The sequence below is a fragment of the Lepidochelys kempii genome, chromosome 1 (assembly GCF_965140285.1).
Source record: "Lepidochelys kempii isolate rLepKem1 chromosome 1, rLepKem1.hap1, whole genome shotgun sequence".
NCBI lineage: Eukaryota > Metazoa > Chordata > Testudines > Cheloniidae > Lepidochelys > Lepidochelys kempii.
In genome coordinates this window covers 17,320,258-17,347,726 of record NC_136380.1, presented here as the reverse complement: position 1 = coordinate 17,347,726, position 27,469 = coordinate 17,320,258, and the positions used below count along the sequence as shown (strand labels likewise).

Sequence of the window (27,469 nt, the reverse complement as noted above, 5' to 3'; positions counted from 1 at the left end):
AGTTTGATCTCTGCTGAGGTAGCATGCCCTCTGCTTTTGTCGCTTAGCTCCAGTGTAACATGTCAGTAATCTTTCCTGCCTCCAGAGGACACGTGGCAGAGACTTGATTAACCTTCCTTAATCAGGTTGCCTCCATCACTGTTTCTGCTTAAAAGTGACCTTTAAATTTTGAGACTAAAATACTTTGTTCATTTTCTCTACCTTCTAAACATTACTTTGAGGGGGGAATATTTTGAATGATAAATATGCTGGGTAAGAAGGAATATGGGTTATTGTATAATAACTACCGTGCAGTGACCACCTAATGGGAAAGCAGAACCACTTTCTTCCATGTGATCTGCAACAATTGTTGTGCCTCTGCCCTAGCAGTGAACAAACAACATTCCCAGAGCTGTGTTGAGATCAGACAATTATGATGCACAACCCAAAAACCGGGGTATACAGTGCAATGTACAGTAGTTTGGGAGTTTATAGAAGCAAACCAACTGACAAGTAACAAATGGTGAAATCAGCAAGGCGTACATTGGCTCTGTTTAAAACATGGCAGGGGAAAGGGAGGGGGCATAACTTTTTGTTAAGTGATTGAAACCCCGTATTTTTATTCCCTTCCTTTGACTATCCCATTTGTCTGTTGTGGTATGTTTTGTACAAGCAGCCAGCTAAAGCTGTTAGTGAACAATAGGTTTATCCTGCACCCAGAAGAGTGGACAAATATCCTGTAGTAGATCTGCCAGTAACACTTATCTGAATCAACTAGCACTGTGCTTTCTGCTGGAAGCAGTCATCACCTTCCTTCCCAAGAGCTAAAGTGTTTCCCCTCCTGCCTCATTCCCAGACAACCTGACCTTCACTAATGGGTGGCAGGTATCATAGGATGTGGGAGGCTGTGCCCCCCTACACAGCCTGGCGTGGTCCTGCCCATGCTCTGCCCCAGGAGTCCTCCTGCAGTTCCCAGTGCTCTGCCCTGGATGGGGCTGGGGCTGGCCAGCCTGCCGCAGGGACTTGAGGCAGCTGGCACTGGGGTCACGCCGACCATCTGGCACTCCAGGACTGGGGGCACTGCTGCTGCGCTGCCCGGTGCACTGGGGCTGGGAGCCACAGTGGGGTGCTCTGGGCTCCTGTGGGAGGAGGGGGTACAGGAGGGGCAGGCCTCAGGTAGAAGGGGAGGGGCCGGGGGCTAGCCTCCCCCAGTGGCTGGGTTATTGGCTGCCCATGACTTCACTGGTGTAGGGAGAGGAAAAACTCCCATGAGTAAAATGCTGACCCCCTTGAAGTCATGACTAGCAACCATCCCATGTCATTTTTTCTTTCCCTCCTCTTCTCTAAAAGGAGAAATTGAGTGGGTTTTTTAATAAGTAATTTAATGTGTTATATCCCCTGTGCTCTGTGGGTGTTAGAGAAACAGATTGAAAACATGCACCTTTATGCTTGGAGTGGAACATGGTGAGGTTGGTGAAGTTTTTAGTTCCTTGGGGAGTTCATTCCATAGCCTTGGACCAGCCCTTGAGAAAACCCTGTCTCCTTCACCAGCAGCCTTTATGCTTGAGGTACAAAGTTACATGTGCCTGAGGAGTGGAGCTATGGACTTAGTTCCTCATCTTTGAACTCTCTCTGATCTTTCAGGTATCCTGGGCCTGAACCAGTGATGCCTTGAAGATAAGGACCAAAATCTTGACTTTGACATGGTATTCAATGGGCAGCTAGCATAGCAAGCGGAAGATAGGTTTGATATTGCTCAAGAATTGGCTTTATTAGGCCAGGTTTTTAAAGAAACCAAACAAACTTAGGTTTCAGAGGAACAGCCGTGTTAGTCTGTATTCGCAAAAAGAAAAGGAGTACTTGTGGCACCTTAGAGACTAACCAAATAAATTGGTTAGTCTCTAAGGTGCCACAAGTACTCCTTTTCTTTTTGCAAACAAACTTAAAAGGTCATTTCAGTTTGTGATGTTTTATTACCAAGTAGTGGGTGGAAGCAGCCCTCTTTTAAAAGTACAGTTACAAGTAAGAAAAGAGGGTTACCTTACCCATGATTTTCACCTCACACAGCAGCAGCAGCATAATACAATGATTTTTGCCCAGGTAGTTGAAAATTAACATGCATGTGATGTATTTGAGATGGACAATGAGTTCATGTTACAGCAAGGAATGATCACATTTATTCTGCTTATTACAAAACCATTGGCTATCAGATGGCCAGCCTCTTTGGTGTCAGTCAAGTAATTCACCAGCAGTACTTGCCGCACGACGTCAACTGTATGCAGCACAGGGGTGGTAGTTTGTCCTGTGGGATAATCACAAAATAGTTAGCAATTTTGGCATGTTCTCTTTGATGTACGTGTTTGAGGAAGTACTGATTTTGGTACTGCATGTATTGTCATTCAGAATAGCCAACACAGGAGGGCATTTCTAGGTTCCAGCGCTTGAATCATACCTAACTTTTTAAAGTACAAAGTACTGTTTTTCTTAAGTCTTTGCCACATACTAACCCCCATTAACCCTCCATTTATTACAAGAAGTACAGGAGATGAGGTTTCCCCCGGGAGCATAGCTCTGTTCCTATTAACCACATACATTGTGAGAGTCCCTAGAGGCCTGAATCAAAATCTTTACTAGTGCTGTACAAGAGCATGCGCACACATGCACAAAATACAGTCCCTGCCTCCAAGAGCTTGTCATTGAAGGAAGCATTTGAACTTTTCACTGATCAGTTAATTTCAAACTTGAAGCAGAATTTCAAGTACTTGTATTTTTCTAATGTCAGAAAAATTAATGTCATCTTTATAGAGCAGCTTTCACCCCAAAGCACTCTGCCAACTACAGGATGTATAGCAGCACTATACAGTAGCCAGTAGGGTCCCCAATATATGGCACTCCCAAGGATCCTCAGCCAAAAGACTAGTCTTACTACAAGTGTTCTGTGCTCTCTTCTCTGCACACAGAGAGAGAACCGTAGTTATTAAGGTCTCATCTGAAAGTTGGTGGACAATGTGAGGTGTCTGCCTTAAAACAAATAAGTAAATCCCTCTTTAAAATGATTTTTAAGAGGCAAGTAAAAGACCCCCATTTAGTAAAATGGATTCAGCGCAATTTATCTACCTGGAAGAAAGTGATTAATCCCCCCCTGCTAGGATTTGAACCTGTGGGTCCTGCTGTTTCTAGGTGCTGATCACATAATTATCAGTTAAACTAGACTGATAATCACTTAGATTTTGGAGAAAGGGGAGTGGACACTATTTGGCATCTCAGAAAACTTCAACAGAGATGTAATATATGAGGTCTCACCTTTTGAAGTTATTGGTGGATGTTTCACCAGGTATGCGTCATTTCACTCTGGTTGATCTGTCCTATAATTTCATTGTATTTTCTGGTCAGGGCATTGGCTTTTCTGGTCAGATGGGTCAGGACACGATACAAGCCTGTAAAGTGATGATAAAGCAGTCCTTCAAGATCGGCCTCTTCTTCGTTCTCTTGTACTTCCTCTCTGCTGGTGATTTGGTGTTTGCTTTCATTTAGAGGCTCCAGTCTACCCTCCACTGTAAGTTTGATGGATTTCAGTTGGATGTAATACTCATACAGGTCCCTGTTGCCAAAATCACCAGTGGATGTGTCATCCTGCTGTTCCATGTAGACGCCTCTGAGGAGGCTGGGAAACATAACCGCTTGTTCCATCTTGTGGATGGCAGAGAAGTACTCTTCCATGGCTGTGGTCAGACAGCTTCTCCGGCTCTGAATCTGGCTTCTGCAGGTCTTAACAGGGATGCTGGCTGATGGCGCTGAAGCCTTTTTGGCTGCTTGATTGTTATGAGAGTGAAAGGAGCACAGGTGACAGGTGGTTTTTAACAGTGGAAGGAAGGGGTGTGTATTACCAGCTAAAGACACTCCTCTATTTCCAGCTAATCACACCACTGAGCCTCTGCAGGTCTCAAAATCTGTTTAGTAATCTGTTCAGAGTCAGCATTGGGTCTGTATTTGCAAACTGGACCTCCCCCAAAATGATCCTTAACTAAATTTCAGAACTTGACCTTAAAGCAGGAATTTCATAGGTCACGTTATCTTTCAATGACCAGATAAGAAAATGGCCATGAGGATAACTGCTGTTTGGAACTGAGTTTTCCTGCCCCCTTCCCCCCCACCCACCCCCCCCCAAAAAAAAAAAAACTGGAAAAGCTGGTGTCTGAAAAGCTGATGCAAGACGTGAAGGCTGCATAGAGTAATGATTTCCCCTTTTGTCCTAATTCATTACATTTGCACATAGCTTGCCAGCAACGGCAGAGTTGAGTAACCTTGAAACCCATATGCATATCTAGAACTTGAGACTCAACAAAGATGTGTCTCACAAGTGATCAGCAAACCAGATACATTTTATTAAGCTGAGGCCGAGAGAGAGTCGGAAGTTTGTCTAGATTCGGGGGGGGGGAATGATGAGATGACAGAATAATATATCTAGTCAAAATCTGTATTAGCAGATGGTCCTAGACTTCACTGTGTTAGAACAGACACTGGCAAACCATATTTTCAGCTGGTGAAGAGGATTTATTTTTAGCCATCTTGAAGAGACTCTCACTTTTTGAGGATTGTATTACAGTAGTGTGGTGAGGGCCTAGCTGAGATTGGAGCCCTATGGTGCTAGCCCCTGTTCAAATATACGCTATCAGACAATCCCTGCCTTAAAGAGTTACAGTCTAAATAGAGCAGGCAGATGAGGGGTGGGAAGGAAACAGAGGCACAAAGGGGTGAAATGCCTGTGATCAGAGCCAGGAATAGAACTTGTGTCCCCTGACTCCCAATGCGGTGCCTTAGCCAATAGATTAAGTTGCTATCCAAAAAACCCTCCAAATGATCTTTAAGTGGCAGATGAAAGGGAAGCAGCCCAGTGGAGCTAACGCACTTGAAAATATGGATACCAAATTCATGGGAGAAATGAGCCCCACCTGGACTCCATTAATTAAACCCACTGAAACAAATGGAAAATAAAGTGTTGTGTAGTGTTTAGAGGAGAAGGCTGGGTATGTACTATTCTTGATTCAGTGCTTCCTTGGGCAAGTCATTGAATTTCTTTGTCTTTATTTCCCCATCTGTGAAATGGGAATAACAACACTTCACAAGAGTGCTAGGAGGCATTCTATGGTGTCCTGTATTTGAAGGGTATCCTTTTCATAATGGACAGCCTCTTCTTTACTTATGGTATCCCAGTATCCTGTTTTCGCTTGACTCATTAGTTACTCCCTTCTCTTTGTGGTGTTAAGAGTGGGCTAATAAATTTAGTCCTAATCTGGGAAAGAATTTTACAGATGAACATGAATTGTGTGCATTGGATTGGATTGGTCTCACTGACAATAACAAAACCACTGCATGAATGACTCCAGCAAGTCCCCAAAATATCTCCTGCAAGGATTGTCTTGGAATTTTTATTACATCCATTCTTTTGATGTTTTCTCAGTTATTTAAAGACACAGTGCTCTTCTCAAAGCAATCTTCCCTGTGATTTCCTAGCACAGGTGCTCTTCATGGGCCAGATCCTCAGCTAGTATAAATCAGCATAATGCCATCGATTTCACTGGTGCTATCTATGCCAATTTATATCCGCTGAAGATCTGGCCCAGTATTCGTAAATAAATATGCTTACTGATTACCAGCACTCAAAGATTTTAAAATATGCCAGTTTAAAAGGAAAAACAGGATCCATCCAGTTGTAGATCCCATAAAAAAATATTTTTTAATAGTCGTATAGACTGAGGTTAAAGAATGCAAAGATCTACCAAGTCACCCACTCCTTCTTGCCAGGACAGGCTTGTCCTCTAGCCCACGGTTTCAAACTTGAGAGCCTAAAGTTAGGCAACTAAGGGCCAAATCTTTAACTGATGTAAATTGCTGTCCCTCCCGTGAAATCAATGAGCTATGTTAATTTACACTAGCTGAGAATCTGTCCCCATAGTCTCTAGTTAGGCTCCTAAATAAAAGTGGCCTAATTCTAAGAGGTTCTGAGGCCTCACTCCATCCACTAGGGGTCCCTAAAGCCTCAGAATTTTAAAAGCTCAGCTGTTGACAAGTGAAGGCCTGATCCTGATTGTCAGAGGAACTAGAGATGGGCCTGGGCCCTCACAGGCACACTGAACTCTGCGGAAAGCGTATCTGCGATGAACTGGTGTTGGCTACAGCACAGGTTTAGTAACTTAGGCTCGGTCATTGGATCTGTTGGAGTGTGGTCTGCTGGTTAGAGCCCAAGAATGCAGCATTCCCAGTTCCTGTGGCTTTGAGTCTTGTGATACTTGGTGTCTTTTCTAAAGCCCCTGGAGTCATGTGTTAGGTGAACAATCTCATTGTTCATTTAAAAAATAAATATCCAGTCCTTGAAACTGTGAAGAAAAGCTTGAAAAAAGGACCCAAGTGCTCCCTAATAATTCAAAAAGCAGAAGGCAAATACCACACACACACATCCATGTATTTATTTTAAAATCTCATGATGTGGAGGGGCCTGACTCACAGCTGTTGAATATTTGGGGTTGGCAACACTTAAGGGGGGGGGGTCAGGACTTTGAGGCACAATTCTTGACTCTGCCACTCCTTTGCTGTGTGGCCACTGCCAAGCCCCTTGATGTTCTGTGTCTCCATTTGTCCTTCTGTGGAAAAAGTGGGGTGATAACTAATATTCAAGTGATTTGAGATCCTCCCAAGAAAGGTGCAAATGACTAAACAAGGTGACTTTTCAGTTTGATGCACTAATGGCTCAAGCCTGCAGGGTGTAGACCACTCACAAGGAGGCACTCGGACCAAGGTGTTTCGGCATCTAACTCCTACAGAATTCAATGGGGGAATCTGGGCCTCAGTGCCTTTCAAGTCTGCCTCCACTACAGACTTAACAATGGGATAACTGTCACTTGGGGGGGTGAAAAATCCACATCTCTGAGCAACATAGTTATACTGACCTTACCACCACGTGTAGACAGCGTTATGTCGGCAAGAGAGCTTCTCCCCTCAATATAGTTACAGCCTCTCACGGCGGTACATTAGCAGTGCCAGTGGCCGAGTTCTGTCCTGCCGGTATAGGAGCATCTTTATTGCAGCACTTACAGCTACAGGGTGTTAAGTGTAGCCCTGCTCTCAGCAACCGGCTCTCAGCTGCCTGCTCTGCAGCCCATTAAGACTCATAGAGCAGCTGTAGTTTTTAAATCAACTGTTAATGTCTGGTGCAGACATGGAAAGGGAAACAGGGCAGCTTTGCAATAGAAACCAAAGCTCGGGTGCTGTGTCAATGAGGTAACAATGAGGTCCCTTTAACAGCCTGATCAAGAAGTCAAATACTCTACACAGATGTCCCTTTAATAAAGCCTTCTGAAAGGAGCCCCTTTTAAGCCAGAGCACAAATAAAACTTAAGTTCCAAACCAGAAGTCCCTGAGTGACAGCAACAGTTCCTTCTGTTGTAAGGCCACAGGCTTCCCTGCGGGCTGGGCAGCTCTGTAGTGTTTCCTCTGCTTGCTCAGGCTCTCTCCCTGGCCTCCCTGCCTGGAGAGCTCTGCAATCCCTTCTCTCTCTGCCCTTGAGCCAGGCGGAAGTGGTGCTTCTATCTCCCTGCCTTTAGGGGCATCCCTTCTTCCTAGTTCAGGCTCCTGGGAGCTCCCCTTTCTCCTCAGGAACTTCCACCTAAGCTCTCTTGTGCCTTTTATCAGGTTCAGGTGCTCCTTGCTTAACTAACTGTCTTCCAGCTGCTTCAGCAGTTAACCTATCCCCAGGCGGATCTGGGTTGCTCATTCCCTTCAGCAGAGCCTGTCCCAGGTATGTGGGATAGCTGGCTCCTTTAAAGATTTAGTTCTGAAGGGAACAGGATTAACATGGGAATGTGTTAACACTCTATATTCTGGTATGGGATTATTCTACTGGTTAGAGGGTAATGTAAGGTGCCCAGGGCCAAGGAAGGGTTACATAAAGACATTCTCCTGATGATGGGCACAGATAGGGAATGTCTGTGCTGCTGTGGACTAAGCGCTAATGGGACTGAGGTGTGTAAAGCCTTCATATAGCAATGAGCCCCACACAGGGTGAGCAGTGAACATACACAATAAACTGGGTGGGGTTTGGTAGCTGCTTCATCCTTCTGGGTATTTTTCTGCATAAGTCAGTGAGAGAGCACAGCGGGGGCTGGTCCAGCCTGCGATACTCTGCTCCACAGAGGACCCCAGGGCTATCAGTGAGAAGGCCCTAGCCTATATGCTAGCTCTAACCCCTAGCTCCACAGAGGCACAGCTCCATTGGAGCTCTACAAGGGTCTCCCTTGGGCTGCAATAGCCCCCTTCTCCCTCCCCCCGGACTCCAGGAAGAGCTGTATTATCTTTCCACCTCATTGCCATGGGGCTGGATGGGGCCCTTCCTCTCAGCCCATCCTCTGGCCCACCCAGTCTCCAGTACCCTCCTCCAAAATGGACCCCAGCCAATGGAAAAATCATGGAGCAGGTCCTCAAAGAATCAATCCTGAAGCACTTACACAAGAGGAAAGTGATCAGGAACGGTCAGCATGGATTCACCAAGGGAAGGTCATGCCTGACTAATCTATTCGCCTTCTATGATGAGATTACTGGTTCTGTGGATGAAGGGAAAGCAGTGGATGTATTGTTTCTTGACTTTAGCAAAGCTTTTGACACGGTCTTCCACAGTATTCTTGTCAGCAAGTTAAAGAAGTATGGGCTGGATGAATGCACTATAAGGTGGGTAGAAAGTTGGCTAGATTGTCGGGCTCAACGGGTAGTGATCAATGGCTCCATGTCTAGTTGGCAGCCGGTGTCAAGTGGAGTGCCCCGGGGGCGGTCCTGGGGCCGGTTTTGTTCAATATCTTCATAAATGATCTGGAGGATGGTGTGGATTGCACTCTCAGCAAATTTGCGGATGATACTAAACTGGGAGGAGTGGTAGATACGCTGGAGGGCAGGGATAGGATACAAAGGGACCTAGACAAATTGGAGGATTGGGCCAAAAGAAATCTGATGAGGTTCAATAAGGATAAGTGTAGGGTCCTGCACTTAGGACGGAAGAACCCAATGCACAGCTACAGACTAGGGACCGAATGGCTAGGCAGCAGTTCTGCGGAAAAGGACCTAGGGGTGACAGCAAAGGGCAACAAAAATGATTAGGGGTCTGGAACACATGACTTATGAGGAGAGGCTGAGGGAACTGGGATTGTTTAGTCTGCAGAAGAGAAGAATGAGGGGTGATTTGATAGCTGCTTTCAACTACCTGAGAGGTGGTTCCAGAGAGGATGGTTCTAGACTATTCTCAGTGGTAGAAGAGGACAGGACAAGACAAGGAGTAATGGTCTCAAGTTGCAGTAGGGGAGGTTTAGGTTGGATATTAGGAAAATCTTTTTCACTAGGAGGGTGGTGAAACACTGGAATGCGTTATCTAGGGAGGTGGTAGAATCTCCTTCCTTAGAAGTTTTTAAGGTCAGGCTTGACAAAGCCCTGGCTGGGATGATTTAATTGGGGATTGGTCCTGCTTTGAGCAACGGGTTGGACTAGATGACCTCCTGAGGTCCCTTCCAAATCTGATATTCTATGATTCTATGATTCAATGCAGAGTGGCCTGCATTGGGTCTGGAGGGAGTCAGGGATTGTGCTGCAGGCTGAACCCCTGTTTGGACTGAACCATTTTGAGGCGCACACTATTCCCTATGCTGTGGGTTTTCCCAGTCCTGTCCAGATTGGCAGCATTAACGTGATTCTGATGTGGGACTGGAGGCAGCCCAGGGTGTTAGAATACTCCTGCTTTTCCTAAAGAGGCTGGCAGGGAGACAGATCTCTTTCAGCAGCCGAGTTGGCTCATGTCAACACAGTTAACAGGGCTGCTGTGCTAGGGGGAGTTATAAATAATGACACCCACACAGCTACAGCTGCTAGAAAATGGTGTATGTCAGACTAATGGAAAGAGCGTGGGAAGGAAGGAAAAGTTGAAACAAAGGAGACTAGAAAATGCAAGACCAGAACAGACTGATGGTCTGTCTAGTCAGGGATCCCATCAGATCCTAGCAGATAATCCAGAGGAGAGCATACTCCTGATAATACACACTAAATGCCCCACATCTGTTGTAAAGATATGGGCCCTGCACCACTACTGTAAACTGCCCTGCACCTACAAACTACGTTTAATGTGACACAAGTGAGGGAGGCATGTGGAGAAGCAGGTACAGGAAAGGACTTGGAGACAATAATAAACTCATCTGGTTTTCTCAGGCACAGGAACATCTTGATAGCTCAGCGGGGCTATTTATAATTGATCTCAGGAGTTAGTTTTGTATGCTCTCTTCCCCTCCCATGGGCTTCAGGGCAAGGGTGAGAATTTTGGAAGTGCTAAGGGAGGTGCTGGGTGAGCCGGCTCCGAAAGGGTGATCAGAAACCATAATGCACTTTGTATTAGGGTCACCAAGCAGTGATCTCTGGCAAGGAGATGCTGATAAGCAATTTCCATTGTGGGAGTGAAATCCCTACATTCCAGGGCATCCATCACAGAACCTGCTTGGGGTGGATTTGCATTCCTCAAATGGGATTTGTGTACCTACAGGGTGGCGCTAATAAATGGCTGGGAAGCAAAGGGTGGGACCCACAGCAATGTTTGTGCAGGCTGAGGCAGCTTCTGTTTAATTTAGGAGTGTTTCACTGAGGATCAGACCATGCAAGGTGCTGATCCAGCATCCTTCACTAACTGCTGCAGTCAGTGGGAGTTGAGTGTGGCCAGCACCTCGCAGGAGTGATTAGGAGCTACCAGTGGTGACTGATGATGGCTCAGGGCATGACCCTTAATTGAGGAGACAATTAACTGCAGTGGGGTCAGTGTAGGGTGGTCTCCTATTGCTATTGCTGCCCTGGAAATTTGCAGATGTCAGTAAATTGGACTAGGTCTCCCAGGCATTAAGAACATAAGAATGGCCATACTGGGTCAGACCAAAGGTCCATCCAGCTCAGTATCCTACAGTGGCCAATGCCAGGTGCCCCAGAGGAAGTGAACCTAACAGGTAATGATCTAGTGATCTCTCTTCTGCCATCCATCTCCACCCTCTGACAAACAGAGGCTAGGAACACCATTCCTTACCCATCCTGGCTAATAGCCATTAATGGACTAACCTACATGAATTTATCCCATTCTCTTTTAAATGCTGTTATAGTCCTAGCCCTCACAATCTCCTCAGGCAAGGAGTTCCACAGGTTGACTGTGCACTGAGTGAAGAACTTCCTTTTATTTGTTTTAAACCTCCTGCCCATTAATTTCCTTTGGTGGCCCCTCATTCTTATATTATGGGAACAAGTAAATAACTTTTCCTTATTCACTTTCTCCACACCACTCATGATTTTATAGACCTCTATCAGATCCCCCCTTAGTCTCCTATTTTCCAAACTGAAAAGTCCTAGCCTCTTTAATCTCTCCTCATATGGGACCTGTTCCAAACCCCTAATCATTTTAGTTGCCCTTTTCTGAACCTTTTCTAATGCCAGTATATCTTTTTTGAGATGAGGGGACCACATCTGTGTGCAGTATTCAAGATGTGGGTGTACAACGGATTTATATAAGGGCAATTAGACATTCTCCGTCTTATTCGCTATCCCTCTTTTAATGATTCCTAACATCCTGTTTGCTTTTTTGACTGCTGCTGCACACTGCGTGGACGTCTTCAGAGAACTGTCCATGATGACTCCAAGATCTTTCTCCTGATTAGTTGTAGCTAAATTAGCCCCCATCATATTGTATGTATAATTAGGGTTATTTTTTCCAATGTGCATTACTTTACATTTATCCATATTAAATTTCATTTGCCATTTTGTTGCCCAATCACTAAGTTTTGTGAGATCTTTTTGACGTTCTTCACAGTCTGCTTTGGTCTTAACTGTCTTGAGCAGTTTAGTATCATCTGCAAACTTTTCCACCTCACTGTTTACCCCTTCTCTAGATCATTTATGAATAAGTTGAATAGGATCGGTCCTAGGACTGACCCTTGCGGAACACCACTAGTTACCTCTCTCTGTTCTGAAAATTTACCATTTAGTCCTACCCTTTGTTCCCTGTCTTTTAACCAGATCTGAATCCATAAAAGCATCTTCCCTCTTATCCCATAACAACTTAATTTACGTAAGAGCCTTTGGTCAGGGACCTTGTCAAAGGCTTTCTGGAAATCTAAGTACAGTATGTCCACTGGATCCCCCTTGTCCACATGTTTGTTGACCCCCTCAAAGAACTCTAATAGATTAGTAAGACATGATCTCCCTTTACAGAAACCATGTTGACTTTGGCCCAACAATTTATGTTCTTGTATGTGTCTGACAATTTTATTCTTTACTGTTGTTTAAACTAATTTGCCCGGTACTGACATTAGACTTACCGGTCTGTAATTGCCGGGATCACCTCTAGAGCCGTTCTTAAATATTGGTGTTACATTAGCTATCTTCCAGTCATTAGTGAAGACTAATAAGATTCTACTGTGCCCTCCTGACAAGGTTCCATCCTGCAGTCCTTAGAAAAAGTCCAAGAGGTGGCAGCCCAGCCAGAGATAAGCGGATTCAGTGGATCTCCCAGGCAGTCTTGAGGGCAGAGTCCCAGCTAGCATGTAAAACCACCATCCCCAGGGTGAATCCCAACTCCAGCACAGCTACCCCTGCAGACACAAGGAGGGGCCGTATGCACCGCTCTGACCCGCTGGGCTTAAATCTGACCCTGAATTTACATGCGGGGGCCTCAAAGAAGTTAGAAATGGCCCGAGGAAGTGGGGGGTTGTGATCCGAATTGGGTTTAGCTGGGGAGCTCTGCTGAATTGGGGTCTTAGTGAACACCCTGTCAAAATAAAAGACAAAGCAGCAGGAGTCAAAAACAGGTATAACCTCCATAGAATTATGGATGCTAGACTTGTAATCTAGTCCCCTTGCTTTTCCCCTAGAGTCCATTTTATTGTCCAGTCCGACTTAAAACAACCCAAGCAACATGGCTCCTGCTGGGCTTTTCATGGGAGTGTACAGCCGAACAGATCTCCCTGGTAGAAGATGTTTCCTGGTATTCGGTGTCTACAAGTTTTCCTTTGCTGTCTTATTATATATTATTATTATTATTTCTACTGCGTAGGGCCTGAGAGCCTCAGCCATGGATCAGGATTCCATTGTGCTAGGCACTATACACGCAGGGCAAAAAGCCAGTCCTCTGGCCCCAAAGAGCTGACAATCTAAGTACAAGATAAGAGACAACAGGTGGTTACAGAGAGAGAGAGAGGAATTCCCCCTAGTTCTAGTTTACCCACTCTTCTATACTTTAATTTTCTTATTTCACTTTGTGTCACAGCATCAGCTTTCTGTAAGTATTTAATTTTTACCAGGTCTTATTTTATTTTTAGAAAGAGCTATAAAATACTCATCTACTGTACTGTATTGTTTATGTTAAAATCCGGAACAGAAGAGGCAGTTCCAATCTATTGGAAAAATACATCTGCTTTAAAAAAAAAAAAACACTTTTACAGCTGATGTTATTTTCCTAGCAGACCCACAATAACAGCTTGGAGCTGTTCCAGTTTATTGTTAAGTACATATTTTATACAATATAAAAACCACCTATTTATTCACAATAAAAGGCATTGCCAAGTTATTTATCACTGGATAGGCACCAGGATCCCATCTGTTTTCATCAGAAGATCTGAAAGCACTTTACAAAGGCGGTGAATATCATTATCCCTGTTTTATGAGTGGGGAAACCCAGGCCAAAGGTCACTCAGCACACCAGAGGCAGGAACGCAACCCAGCTCTCCCGAGTATCAATCTAGTGCTCTGTCCACTAGGCCATACTACTCTAATATTGCGGTAGTGCCTAGGAGCCTCAGTCATAAAAGGAACCCCCATTGTGCTAGGCACTGTACAACACAGAACAAAAAGACATTCCCTGCCCCAAAGAACTTACAATCTAAATACTATTCCTCTGCCTTGGAAAAGAGAAAAGCTACTAGTGAAAAGTCCATGAGGGAAGGGGTTTACAGCTCCATGGAGCAGATGATTCCAAGCATCATGAGCACCATGGATTCCAAGGAGCTATGGGGAAAGTGGGGCACAACCTAGAGATCTCAGCCCTTCTCCGCCTCACTGCTCTGTGACCCTCCTGAGCAGCAAAGTTCCCTCATAAGTCTTTGGCTACTCCCCATCTGGCTACACACTAACTTCTTCTCCAAGATAGTTGATGATGTGGGTTTTTTACATACACAATGGTCATAAAAACAAAGGCAGCGCTGTGTAACTCCTGCTCCCCTACAAAAAGCTGGCTGAATGTCCGGGGGAGGGGTGGGGGCTGCGTTCCTAAGTCAAGATAGAGTTGATCTCGTTTGTGGCGTCATCTGTTTAAAAGCAAGTGGAATTGGCTTAATTGACTAGTGGTGTCAGCATGGCACCATCAGGTCTCCTGAGGACATGTACACAATGGGCCTCACCTGGCTGCCGAGAACAGTTCTAGCACACATTACTCATGGTTCTGTGCAGAGACAAGGAACCAGCCAGGACACAAACACTGGCACAAAGGGGGATAAGTTTGTGGGAGGGAGAAGGCAAAAGCAATATTCTATCAAGGATCACTCAGTTTTACCCATCAACAGCTGGCCACATCCTCAGGTTCCCATAAGAACATAAGAATGGCCATACTGGATCAGACCAAAGGTCCATCCAGCCCAGTATCCTGTCTACTAACAGTGGCCAATGCCAGGTGCCCCAGAGGGAGTGAATCTAACAGGTAACGATCTAGTAATCTCTCTCCTGCCATCTATCTCCACCCTCTGACAAACAGAGGCTAGGAACACCATTCCTTACCCATCCTGGCTAATAGCCATTAATGGACTTAACCTCCATGAATTTATCCAGTTCTCTTTTAAACCCTGTTATAGTCCTAGCCTTCACAACCTCCTCAGGCAAGGAGTTCCACAGGTTGACTGTGCGCTGAGTGAAGAAGAACTTCCTTTTATTTGTTTTAAACCTGCTCCCCATTAATTTCATTTGGTGGCCCCTAGTTCATATATTATGGGAACAAGTAAATAACTTTTCCTTATTCACTTTCTCCACACCACTCATGATTTTATAGACCTCTATCAGATCCCCCCTTAGTCTCCTATTTTCCAAACTGAAAAGTCCTAGCCTCTTTAATTTCTCCTCATATGGGACCCGTTCCAAACCCCTAATCATTTTAGTTGCCCTTTTCTGAACCTTTTCTAATGCAAGTATATCTTTTTTGAGATGAGGGGACCACATCTGTACGCAGTATTCAAGATGTGGGCGTACCATGGATTTATATAAGGGCAATAAGATATTCTTCATCTTATTCTCTATCCCTTTTTTAATGATTCCTAACATCCCGTTTGCTTTTTTGACTGCTGCTGCACACTGCATGGACGTCTTCAGAGAACTATCCATGATGACTCCAAGATCTCTTTCCTGATCAGGCAGGAATGTCTGTGAGGGGAGGGCTCCTACCTCATATTGAGAATGAGGGGCGATCAGCAGGTTATCTCAAGTGCCTACATACAAATGCACAAAGCCTTGGAAACAAGCAGGGAGAACTGGAGGTCCTGGTGAAGGCAAGGAATTATGACGTGATTGGAATAACAGAGACTTGGTGGGATAACTCACATGACTGGAGTACTGTCATGGATGGTTATAAACTGTTCAGGAAGGACAGGCAGGGCAGAAAAGGTGGGGGAGTAGCACTGTATGTAAGGGAGCAGTATGACTGCTCAGAGCTCCAGTACGAAACTGCAGAAAAACCTGAGTGTCTCTGGATTAAGTTTAGAAGTGTGAGCAACAAGAGTGATGTCGTGGTGGGAGTCTGCTATAGACCACTGGACCAGGGGGATGAGGTGGATGAGGCTTTCTTCCAGCAACTTGCAGAAGCTACTAGATCGCACGCCCTGGTTCTCATGGGTGACTAATTTTCCTGATATCTGCTGGGAGAGCACTACAGGGGTGCACAGACAATCCAGGAAGTTTTGGAAAATGTAGGGGACAATTTCCTGGTGCAAGTGCTGGAGGAGCCAACTGGGAGGGAGCTTTTCTTGACCTGCTGCTCACAAACTGGGAAGAATTAGTGGGGGAAGCAAAAGTGGATGAGAATCTGGGAGGCAGTGACCATGAGTTGGTTGAGTTCAGGATCCTGACACAGGGAAGAAAGGGAAGCAGCAGAATACAGACCCTGGACTTCAGGAAAGCAGACTTCGACTCCCTCAGGGAACTGATGGGTAGAATAACATGAGGGGGAAAGGAGTCCAGGAGAGCTGGCTGTATTTCAAAGAATCTCTATTGAGGTTACAGGGACAAACCATCCCGATGTGTCGAAAGAGTAGTAAATATGGCAGGCGACCAGCTTGGCTTAACAGTGAAATCCTTGCGGATCTTAAACATAAAAAAGAAGCTTACAAGATGTGGAAGATTGGACAAATGACCAAGGAAGAGTATATTATAAAAATATACTCTACTCTTATAAAAATGTTGCTCGGGCATGTAGGAATGAAATCAGGAGGGCCAAATCGCACCTGGAGCTGCCGCTAGCAAGAGATGTTAAGAGTAACAAGAAGGGTTTCTTCAGGTATGTTTGCAGCAAGAAGAAAGCCAAGGAAAGTGTGGGCCCCTTACTGAATGAGGGAGGCAACCTAGTGACAGAGGATGTGGAAAAAGCTAACGTACTCAATGCTTTTTTTGCCTCTGTCTTCACGAACAAGGTCAGCTCCCAGACTGCTGCGCTGGGCAACACAGCATAGGGAGTAGGTGGCCAGCCCTCTGTGAAGAAAGAAGTGGTTAGGGACTATTTAGAAAAGCTGGACGTGCACAAGTCCATGGAGCCGGATGCGTTGCATCCGAGAGTGCTAAAGGAGTTGGCGGCTGTGATTGCAGAGCCATTGGACATGATCTTTGAAAACTCATGGTGATCGGGGGAAGTCCCGGACGACTGGAAAAAGGCTAATGTAGTGCCCATCTTTAAAAAAGAGAAGAAGGAGGATCCTGGGAACTACAGGCCAGTCCGCCTCACCTCAGTCCCCGGAAAAATCACGGAGCAGGTCCTCAAGGAATCAATCCTGAAGCACTTACATGAGAGGAAAATGATCAGGAACAGTCAGCATGGATTCACCAAGGGAAGGTCATGCCTGACTAATCTAATGGCCTTCTATGATGAGATTACTGGTTCTGTGGATGAAGGGAAAGCAGTGGATGTATTGTTTCTTGACTTTAGCAAAGCTTTTGACACGGTCTCCCACAGTATTCTTGTTAGCAAGTTAAAGAAGTATGAGCTGGATGAATGCACTATAAGGTGGGTAGAAAGTTGGCTAGATTGTTGGGCTCAACGGGTAGTGATCAATGGCTCCATGTCTAGATGGCAGCCGGTATCAAGTGGAGTGCCCCAAGGGTCGGTCCTGGGGCCGGTTTTGTTCAATATCTTCATAAATGATCTGGAGGATGGTGTAGATTGCACTCTCAGCAAATTTGCGGATGATACTAAACTAGGAGGAGTGGTAGATACGGTGGCAGGTAGGGATAGGATACAGAGGGACCTAGACAAATTGGAGGATTGGGCCAAAAGAAATCTGATGAGGTTCAACAAGGATAAGTGCAGGGTCCTGCACTTAGGACGGAAGAATCCAATGCACCGCTACAGACTAGGGACCAAATGGTTAGGCAGCAGTTCTACAGAAAAGGACCTGGGGTGACAGTGGACGAGAAGCTGGATATGAGTCAGCAGTATGCCCTTGTTGCCAAGAAGGCCAATGGCATTTTGGGATGTATAAGTAGGGGCATAGCCAGCAGATCGAGGGACGTGATCGTTCCCTTCTATTCGACATTGGTGAGGCCTCATCTGGAGTACTGTGTCCAGTTTTGGGCCCCACACTACAAGAAGGATGTGGATAAATTGGAGAGAGTCCAGCGAAGGGCAACAAAAATGATTAGGGGTCTGGAACACATGACTTATGAGGAGAGGCTGAGGCAACTGGGATTGTTTAGTCTGCAGAAGAGAAGAATGAGGGGAGATTTGATAGCTGCTTTCAACTACCTGAGAGGTGGTTCCAGAGAGGATGGTTCTAGACTATTCTCAGTGGTAAGATGACAGGACAAGGAGTAATGGTCTCAAGTTGCAGTGGGGGAGGTTTAGGTTGGATATTAGGAAAAACTTTTTCACTAGGAGGGTGGTGAAATACTGGAATGCGTTACCTAGGGAGGTGGTAGAATCTCCTTCCTTAGAAGTTTTTAAGGTCAGGCTTGACAAAGCCCTGGCTGGGATGATTTAATTGGGGATTGGTCCTGCTTTGAGCAGCGGGTTGGACTAGATGACCTCCCAAGGTCCCTTCCAACCCTGATATTCTATGATTCTATGATCAGTTGTAGCTAAATTAGCCCCCAACATATTGTATGTATAGTTGGGGTTATTTTTTCCAAAGTGCGTTACTTTACATTTATCCACATTAAATTGCATTTGCCATTTTGTTGCCCAATTCCTTAGTTTTGTAAGATCTTTCTGACGTTCTTCACAGTCTGTTTTGGTCTTAACTATCTTGAGCAGTTTAGTGTCATCTGCAAACTTTGCCACCTCACTCTTTATCCCTTTCTCCAGATCATTTATCATTGTCGAGGCTTGGGCTGTGACCTTTGTGGTCCTCATAGATTGGGCCTGCTCAGTTAACAGTTCTAAGAATTCTCCTCTCCTTCAGGCTGGTGGACAGGGCGGTTGGGGAAGTGCAGGAGCAGCTTTCAATGATTTTCCAAGTGCTTCTTGCCAAGGCACAGCCCAACAGTGAGATCCGGGCTGATGTTGCAGTCCAATATAAGGTAAAATCTAGGCTTCTAGGCTATACTTCCCCTAAAGGAGGAGCCTAACTAACTGCCCTAACAATGGTCGCCGTGGCTTTTCCTGGGGCACATAGAATAGCAGCGACAATGAAGATGCCGATGGTGGGAAACCCATGAACCTTGTCACTCTAGACTATGGAGCCTTTCAAGCTCTCTGCCTTTTTTCCCTTTCCCAAGGGAGAGTGAGACGCAAACCAGCAGGCTGTGGGGAGCTATGGAAGAGCACAGTCAGTGTTTTGGGGGGGGATGAGAGCCCTCTCTCAGCTCCGCCTCTCTCATCCCCCCCAAATCATTGACTGTGCTCTTCCAGGGCATTGTTTGCTCTCCCCACACCTTCCCCAGTAGCCTCCCTTCGACGGGGAGGAAAAGAGAAGAGCACCAGGCTGCAAGAGCAACTGTTTCCATGCAGTGCTAGTACAGAGGACTTTGTTCCGGAGTCAGACACTGACAGTTCAAAGCTACTTGCAGGAGTCAATTGCAGCCCCACAGGGTGGAGGGCTGCAGCCAAACAGGCCAGACCAGTGGGCCCACTGTCTCTACCGGGGCCAGTTCTAGCAGCTTCAGAGGCAGGTGTACAATGCCCACAACTCTGCAGTGACGTGCCCCCTGGGGAGAAAGGGTGGGGGGAAGGGGTTCTTAAACCCATTTCAAACAGGAGTGATTTGGCAGTTGGAAATCAAAAACCCATAACAAAAAAAATTCAACTGGGAGAAGCTCATATACTAGGACCGTGAAACAGCATCTTAAAACTAGCCATGCTGTCAGCAGGGTTCTGCAAGCTCAGCAGCAGAGCAACAACGATCCTACAGCTCACAGACATGGCACCTTTCAGTCAGACAACTCAAAATGCTTCACAAACACTGGCCTTGATTCTTCAGGGTCACATGCTGGTGTAAGTGACCCCAGCATAAAGCAGGGGTAAGAGAATGGAGGCTGAGACCCAGGAACTGTAACCCGTTCAAGAGGCTGGTCCACCAGAGGAAATAGCCTACTACTGCTACCACCTTTGCTTAAGTGGGGGAGATCTGTGCTGTGTTGTTGAAGGGCCTGTGTTCAGATCCTGAGGCGGCCATAAGCACCCCTGATTTTGGTTTTGGAAAATCCTATTGATGAGCTTTAACAAAGCTAACCTCTCCCCTCTTTATTTGCCATGCTCTAGTTCAGGGGTTTTCAACCTTTTTTTGGGGGGGGGGGCCCTAACATGCTATAAAAATTTCATGCCCCACCTGTGCCACAATGTTTTCTGCATATCCAGTAGATTAAAAGCCAGGACCAGGGTTCGGGGGTAGCAAGCAGGGCAGTTGCCTACCAGGGCCCCACGCCACAGGGGGCCCCACAAAGCTAAGCTGCTCGGGCTTCGATTTCAGCCCCCTGTGGTGGGGCTCGGGCTTTGGCTTTCTGCCCTGGGCCCCAGCAAGTCTAACACCGGCCCCTCTCTGGTTTATTTTGATTGACCCCCTGAAATCTGCTCAAGGCCCTCCTGGGGCTCCCGGACTCCTGGTTGAGAACCACTGCTCTAGTTAAAAGTTTGCAAGGGCAGAGAGGTGAGGTTCCATCCATCCAATCCTGCAACTGCAGGAACAGAGGCTGGTGACTCCAGTAACAAAAACTCACTGTACAGAACGAACTTTGAATTTATATCAGTCAACAGCTTCAGGTTTACAAGTGAATTAAATCCAGGATGTTCGAAAGGCATAAGTGAGTTGTCCCCATGTAAGAATGGGATTTGCAAAAATCAGTGACCTAGAAAATTCAGACCTGCCAACCCTCACTGTTTTCCAGTGAGTCTTGATTGTTTATGTGTTAAGAGGCTCACACAACCTCCTACCTCCAAGGACGTCTCAGGTTTCACTGCACTCAGCTCTGTTAACTCTTTAGGCCTGGCAAGAGAAAATCCAAGCACTGCACTAAAAAGAATGCATAGTAACTCAGACATGGATTATTCGTGAGGATCTCTGGGGAGAAATGGTTACAGCTGTGCAGGAAGCTCTGAACATAACCTAACAGGATGTCACACTCATCTGGTCTGGGTTGCATCATAAAGTCAAGACTTGGGCCAAGTTCACTGAAAGGTTCATTCAGGTGCATGAGTCATTCAGTGGAATCTTGGCCTAGCTTTGATCAAGCCTTGGCTGATGATGGGTTTAATTTCAAAAACTAGTGACACGAGTCAAATTCAAATCTCTTTCACTTTGTGCTGCAAGCTTCTTTCTGGATCAAACCTTAAAGCCTGGTTCTTGCCGGGGGAGAGGGATGCAAACCCACACAAAGCAAAACCAAAAAAGAGTTGGCATGAACATTTGCAAACTGACACAGTCCAGCTGTGGGAATGAGGTGCAAAGAGAGAAAGACAGACAGACTAAGGAGAGGATATACTGGCCTCTGACGTAACAGGTGAACCTCAAAAAATCTGGAGCAGAGATGAGGCTGTATTGCAAGATTCTGCTATGGATCTGAATTTCAGCAACGTTTTTGGGTCAGGTCTTGGATTCAGCACTCTCCTTTCCTTTTAGGGTGACCAGATAGCAAGTGGGAAAAATTGGGATACTTTTTTTTTCCAGAGGATAGAGTGCAACTAGTTGCATATAAAAGACAAAGTCCCTAATAGTAGGACAGTCCCGATAATAGCAGGAGATCTGGTCACCCTATCTCCTTTAGAGTTCCTGTTTATATTCACTCTTATTTGAACCTCTGTGGTTTAAAAATCTGGCTGGAAATCTCATTAGCATAGATTCCCCTCCCCTCCCCCCACGAGTTTTCTGATGCTGCCTGACTCCAGCTAGGCTGGCAATACCACAACCAAGGAATTTCTGGTACTTTCCACCTTTGATCCCAGGTGAATCCAGGTGTATGAAAAATGCGGTGAGGCGAGGATGTTAACCAAACGTTTGTGAACTATCAAAAAAGGTTCAGGGTTGAATGGAGCTTCGGCTCTGATCTTATTTTACCTGCACCAATTAATGAATGTCTGAGCACCCCAGAAAAACACAGGCACATATGGGCATCCGAGTCTGGACACGTTGGCCAAAGCGCATGTGAACTATGGGCTGTAAGGTTCAGACTAACCCACGTACTGTGTCTTTAAACAGAGTGAGAAGGCCAAAGGGCAGGGACAGCAGGGAGTAACCAGTTCAGCCAGAGAGTTGTCACACATGGCAGTGCTCCCGGACAGGCTCTGTGCATTGGGAGGGATTGTCTGGGGTTTAGTCACTGCACTGTATCACAGGCGGATGCACTGGGCACTCAGCCCAGGTCCACCCTGCCCCTCACAAGGTGTTGTGTGCGACTTGCCAGAGGGCTGATGAATACACACTTCCGCTTACAGGCTCAGCCCCCCGCTCTGTCACACCTGTAAGCTGTCGCACAGCAGCACCTGAGCACACTTGCACCCTTAGGACAGCAGCTGGGCTGGAGTCACATACAGGAGCGGAGAACAGACCTGAGCCACTGCACAGAAGCTGAGGGAGAATTAGAGAAGGGAGCCTGGAGCTATCCTGTACCCCTTGGCAGAGGCCGGGAGAGTCAGAGAGAAGCCCTGATCTGAGTGCCAAGCAGCAAGTTCCTCTTGTACCTCTGAGCCTCCCGCTCCCTTCCTTTGCCCTGCAGGCCTGGGGGAGATGAGCATTTCATCTGAGCACCGATCCCTGGGGAAACAAGTCACGAGCAGTCTACAAACGGTGAGGGGGCTTGGCAATCTTCTGCCTGGTGGGGGGTCTCTGCAGTTTGGGGGTGGGAACAGCATCCTCCTTTGCCCCATTCTGGATGTTATGCTGCTTTTAGCCTGCTTGCCATTTCTGAGACGCAGGGGTCAGCCAGCACCCAGAGATATGACCCAGAGGTGACTTTATGAAAAGCCTTTAGTTCCAGTTTGATCACATTGTCCATTCTGAGCATAATGGTGCCTCCAACTTAGACTCAAGAGTTCTGACAATGACACGGCCTGCACTCGGCAGTGATTTCTGCTCCTGAACTGAAGGGTTTAACTTGTATTTGTTGGAAAATTAAAAAAAAACAAAAACACAAGCTTTTCTTGCTCGATGGGGTATTATATAGTTGACAATTGCAAGGAAGTTATCCTAGCATTTTAGATTTGCAGAACATTGACACCAGACTAGAATAGCAGGTTTGCTAATTCACGCTAATGTTAAGGACACCTAGGTCAGGTCTACACTAGGAAATTAGCTTGGTATACCTACATTGCTCAGGGTATGAAAAATCCACATCCTTGAGTGACACAGTTAAATCGACCTAACCCCTGGTGTGGACAGCGCTAAGTCAGCAGGAGAATTCACCTCTCGGGGAGGCAGAGTACCTACGTGCACAGCGTAGGTAGCCTCTTCACTGAAGTGCTACAGTGGCATAGCTGGAGTGTTTTAAGTGTAGACTTGCCCTTAGTGAGAGTCCCCAATAATAATACCCAGCTGGTATATAACGCTTGTCATCAGGAGATTTCCAAGTGCTTTACAAAGGAAGTCAGTATCACAATCCCCATTTTATAGATTAGGAAACTGAGGCACGGAGCTGGGACGTGACTTGTCCAAGGCCAACCAGCAGGCCAGTGGCAGAAGCAGGACTACAACCTAGGTCTCCTGAGTCCAAAGCCAATGCTCTAGCCACTAGACCACATTACCAAGGGTTACTAATTAGTGAGTTGTAAAACGTGTTCATTTCCTTTGACAGAGTAGTTTGCTGTTAGTCATTGATGACAACCCTTTGTAAAGGTTTCTGTAAAAAGAGCGAAGGCTCAGCAGTACAAGACCTCGCTTCCCAGCCCTGCTGTTTGATCTTTGCTGGGAAGTGGGGTGAAATTGCTGGTTTTCAGGTGGGACTTACTGAGTTTGTGGGCTAGTGTAAAAACATTAAGTGAGGTTCCACTATATAAGTATTGTTGGGTCTTGGTCTCTTTTTCCTGCACCTGGCACAGTCATTTACACCTCTGTCAGGTGGGTGAAAATAATTCCCAATGTGAATGACACCATTGTACACCCACTTTGCTTTGGTGTAAATGACTGTGCAAGGTGCAGGGCAATGGAGAATCAGGCCCTTTTTATTTCACTGTTCCTTGGACCTAAGCTTATATGTAACCTTCATGTTCCCCCTACATTTTCTGGCTACAGGCTCAATCCTGAGCACCTGGGCCCTGACCTAGCAAAGCACTTTAAGCTTGCAGTTAGTTCTGCTGAAGTTGATCCTTACATGATCAAGCCCTATGTGGACGAAAAAGAGCAGATGAGCTACAACAGGAAATCAGTTTTGTGCCTGATGCTTTCCCAGCAGCTAGGTGTGGTTGTAGCAGTTTAGAGCACATGACTTGCATTCCAGCAATAATTGTGTTAGAGAACACAAACCTGCTTGGTTCCTGACTTTTAAATAAACAAGAAAACCATCCTTCCCCCCCCCACACACGCTTTGCTGCACTGAGCACTGAATAAAGTGGCTCTGCAGAAAGGGGGGAGGTGTCACTTTTTCATCACTCAGCACTGGGGATATTGTGCTGCTGGAGGAGCCATCAGAAGTAACTAGTCTACACTGGCCACGCTAAAGGACTGCCACGGCAGCACTTTAACGTGGCGTGTGTGGTCGCAGCGCAGCACCGGGAGAGAGCTCTCCCAGCGCTCTGAAAAAACCATCTCCCCGAGGGGCACGGCTCCCCGTGCTGGTGCACTGTCTACGCTGGTGCTTTACAGAGCGGAAATTTGCTGCGCTCAGGGTGTTTTTGCCAGTGTAGACCAGGCCTAAGATTGTGACCTCTCTGGGCATTCAAGGATCCCATGGCATTTTTCACAAAAGTGATGACATTATGGCCTGCAGAAATTCAAATTTGAGTAAGTTCCCCTGTAGTGTTAGGTTGCCATATTCTTCTTCACTTCATGGCCTAAACGCTATGGGAAAGGTTTAGGCTGCCTTGATAAACAGCTGTTATCTTCCACCCCAGAAATGGCGGCATTTCAGTGGTGCATGATCAGCTAATCTGGTCCAGTTTTGGGATTTATAACAATGCCCCAAAATAGGTAAAACTAATTTGGGGTTTTGTTACTAAAATTTCACACAGCTCTTGTCCCAGCTCTTAAGGGAAAACCCAAATTAAGGGGAGAGGAAAATAAAACTTTAGTTATTAATACTGTAACAAATCCTTGGTTGTCCTCATGCTTGTTGCTATCACCTCAATGAAACTTCACAATAGCAGGGAGCGACCTCAGCACTTTCTGTTCCCAAGGCATAGGCCTCTATCACGTCAGCTAATGGGAAATGCAGAGACAGAATGGTCCAGCAGTTAGGGCACTCATCTGAAATCCAAGTTCAAGTCCCTGTGTGACCTTGGCCAAGTCACTTACTCTCTCTGTGCCTCAGCTTCCTAACTCTAAAATGAGGATAATGGCACTTCCCTACCTCACAGGGGTGTTATGTGGAGAAATCCATTACAGAATGTGAGCTGCTTAGATATTATGGCAATGGGAATCATATAAGTATCTTAGACAGACTCTTGGTTAGCTATTAGCAGGATATGAACTCAGATACAGAGGTGAGCAGTTCTGAGCCCATCCACTTGGGGGCAGTGACACACTAGCCAGTTAATTCCAATTCCCCACTGCTCTGACATGTAATGGGTGTGGTATTTTCCCACTGTGATTGCAGCTGTCACCAATCGTGGAGTTAAACATTGGCGGGGAGGTGTACACAACAACGCTAAGCACCCTGAAGAAACACCCTGGCTCCAAGCTGGCAGAGATGTTTACTGGCCAGCCCAAGCTCAGGACTGACTCAGAGGGGAGGTTCTTCATTGACAGGCCAGGCACCTATTTTAAGTACATCTTGGAATACCTCCGCAGTAACCAGGTGCCCACCCAGTGCATCCAGGATGTGTATAAAGAGGCATTGTTCTATGACATTGAGCCTCTGGTCAAGCAGCTGGAGGACTCCCCTCAGATTTTTGGGGAGGTGGTGGCAAGGAAGCAGTTTCTGGCCCACGTGCCCAACTACAACGAGAACATTGAGCTGATGATTCGCATTGGCAGGGCGGAGGCGGTAGCCTCCCGCCAGTCCAGCGTCACAGTGTGTGTGGTCAGGACCGAGGAGGATGCAGCCAAGTGTCACGACACCCTGAACAGCTTGGACATGGATAAGAAATCTGTGGTGAAGTTTGGCCCTTGGAAGGCAACGCCGAGCATTTCTGACCTATTGGATTGCATTAAAATGGACATTGAAGCCAAAGGATACAAGATTTCCTTCCAGCCCCACGTCACGGAGAAAGGCTTCCGGATCAAATCCTACGTCTTCTTCTACAAATTTCTGTTCACCTGGTGGTAGCAAAAGGGAAGGGTTGGCAGTGATTTTTAAATGGCTATTAAAATAAATAGACTTCTGTTGTTTTAATATAGAAAATCTCTCAGAGATCAGATTCTGGAATCTGGCCAAACTGCACACCTCACAAGTTGAGATGTGTGTGCAACGGGAGTGTAAATCCTCCCCGCCCCCATGCTATTCCAAAACTGAGTCTATCGTGTACAGGCCTGGTCTTCCAGTGTAAGTCAGAGCAGCCTTAGACTGATTGCTAACAGCCCCAAGGGGCTGAAACCACATTCAGGGGACCAGAGCAGTAGAGGGTGTCATCCTCTTTACTCTGACCTCATTCTGTGTAAACAGCCAGAGCTGCAGGTAGTGTAGTCTCTACACCAGCTGTGGGGCAATCGTCCTGGGATTGAGTTAACCAGTTTTACAGCCAGAAACAGCTGTCAGTGCAGTGCAAAGTAGCCACATTGGAGGATCTGGTACAGAATTTTTACTGTTGCTACACATATACAGTAATAGGCAGAACGAACTTTGCTTGGCTTCCAGATCCCAGGTCATGTTTGCAGTACTGGGGGGAAATCATCTTTGTAAGAAGAAAAGGAGGACTTGTGGCACCTTAGAGACTAACCAATTTATTTGAGCATGAGCTTTCGTGAGCTACAGCTCACTTCATCGGATGCACACTGTGGAAAGTGTAGAAAATCTTTTTATATACACACAAAGCATGAAAAAATACCTCCTCCCACCCCACTCTCCTGCTGGTAATAGCTTATCTAAAGTGATCACTCTCCTTACAATGTGTATGATAATCAAGTTGGGCCATTTCCAGCACTAATCCAGGTTTTCTCGCCCCCCTTCCCCTCCCCCACAAACCCACTCTCCTGCTGGTAATAGCTTATCTAAAGTGACCACTCTCCTTACAAGACAGGTAGCCTGTTTCCTCTTGTTTTTTCCTCCCCCCCCAGATGTTCTGGTTTAACTTGGATTTAAACTTGAAGAGTGGTTAGTTTGGATGAGCTATTACCAGCAGGAGAGTGAGTTTGTGTGTGTATGGGGGTGGGGGGATGTGGGAAAACCTGGATTTGTGCAGGAAATAGCCCAACTTGATTGTCATGCACATTGTGTAAAGAGTTGTCACTTTGGATGGGCTATCACCAGCAGGAGAGTGAATTTGTGTGTGGGGGTGGAGGGTGAGAAAACCTGGATTTGTGCTGGAAATGGCCCACCTGATGATCACTTTAGATAAGCTATTACCAGCAGGACAGTGGGGTGGGAGGAGGTATTGGTTCATATTCTCTGTGTATATATAAAGTCTGCTGCAGTTTCCACGATATGCATCTGATGAAGTGAGCTGTAG

At 46.2% G+C, this 27,469-nt stretch overlaps 2 protein-coding genes across 2 annotated transcripts; one reads left to right on the top strand and one right to left on the bottom strand.

Annotated features, from left to right (window-relative positions):
- Window positions 1–3,306: 3,306 nt before the first annotated feature.
- THRSP (thyroid hormone responsive) lies at window positions 3,307–3,721 on the bottom strand. The gene has a single exon (XM_073316903.1). The coding sequence runs from the start codon at window positions 3,697–3,699 to the stop codon at window positions 3,307–3,309; it is 393 nt and encodes a 130-aa protein (XP_073173004.1). The 5' UTR covers window positions 3,700–3,721.
- Window positions 3,722–22,133: 18,412 nt separating this feature from the next.
- On the top strand, window positions 22,134–27,142 carry KCTD14 (potassium channel tetramerization domain containing 14). Its single transcript, XM_073316769.2, has 2 exons — window positions 22,134–22,499; window positions 25,459–27,142. Exons 1-2 carry the CDS (start codon window positions 22,440–22,442, stop codon window positions 26,128–26,130), a joined length of 732 nt encoding a protein of 243 aa, XP_073172870.1. The 5' UTR covers window positions 22,134–22,439; the 3' UTR covers window positions 26,131–27,142.
- The last annotated feature ends 327 nt before the right edge of the window (window positions 27,143–27,469 follow it).

Bases quoted from the DNA above. Each gene is read 5' to 3' on its own strand.
- THRSP (XM_073316903.1), bottom strand. From the start codon at position 3,699: ATGGAAGAGTACTTCTCTGCCATCCACAAGATGGAACAAGCGGTTATG.
- KCTD14 (XM_073316769.2), top strand. From the start codon at position 22,440: ATGAGCATTTCATCTGAGCACCGATCCCTGGGGAAACAAGTCACGAGC. The intron at 22,500-25,458 runs GTGAGGGGGCTT...CTGTGATTGCAG, and splicing joins TCACGAGCAGTCTACAAACG to CTGTCACCAATCGTGGAGTT.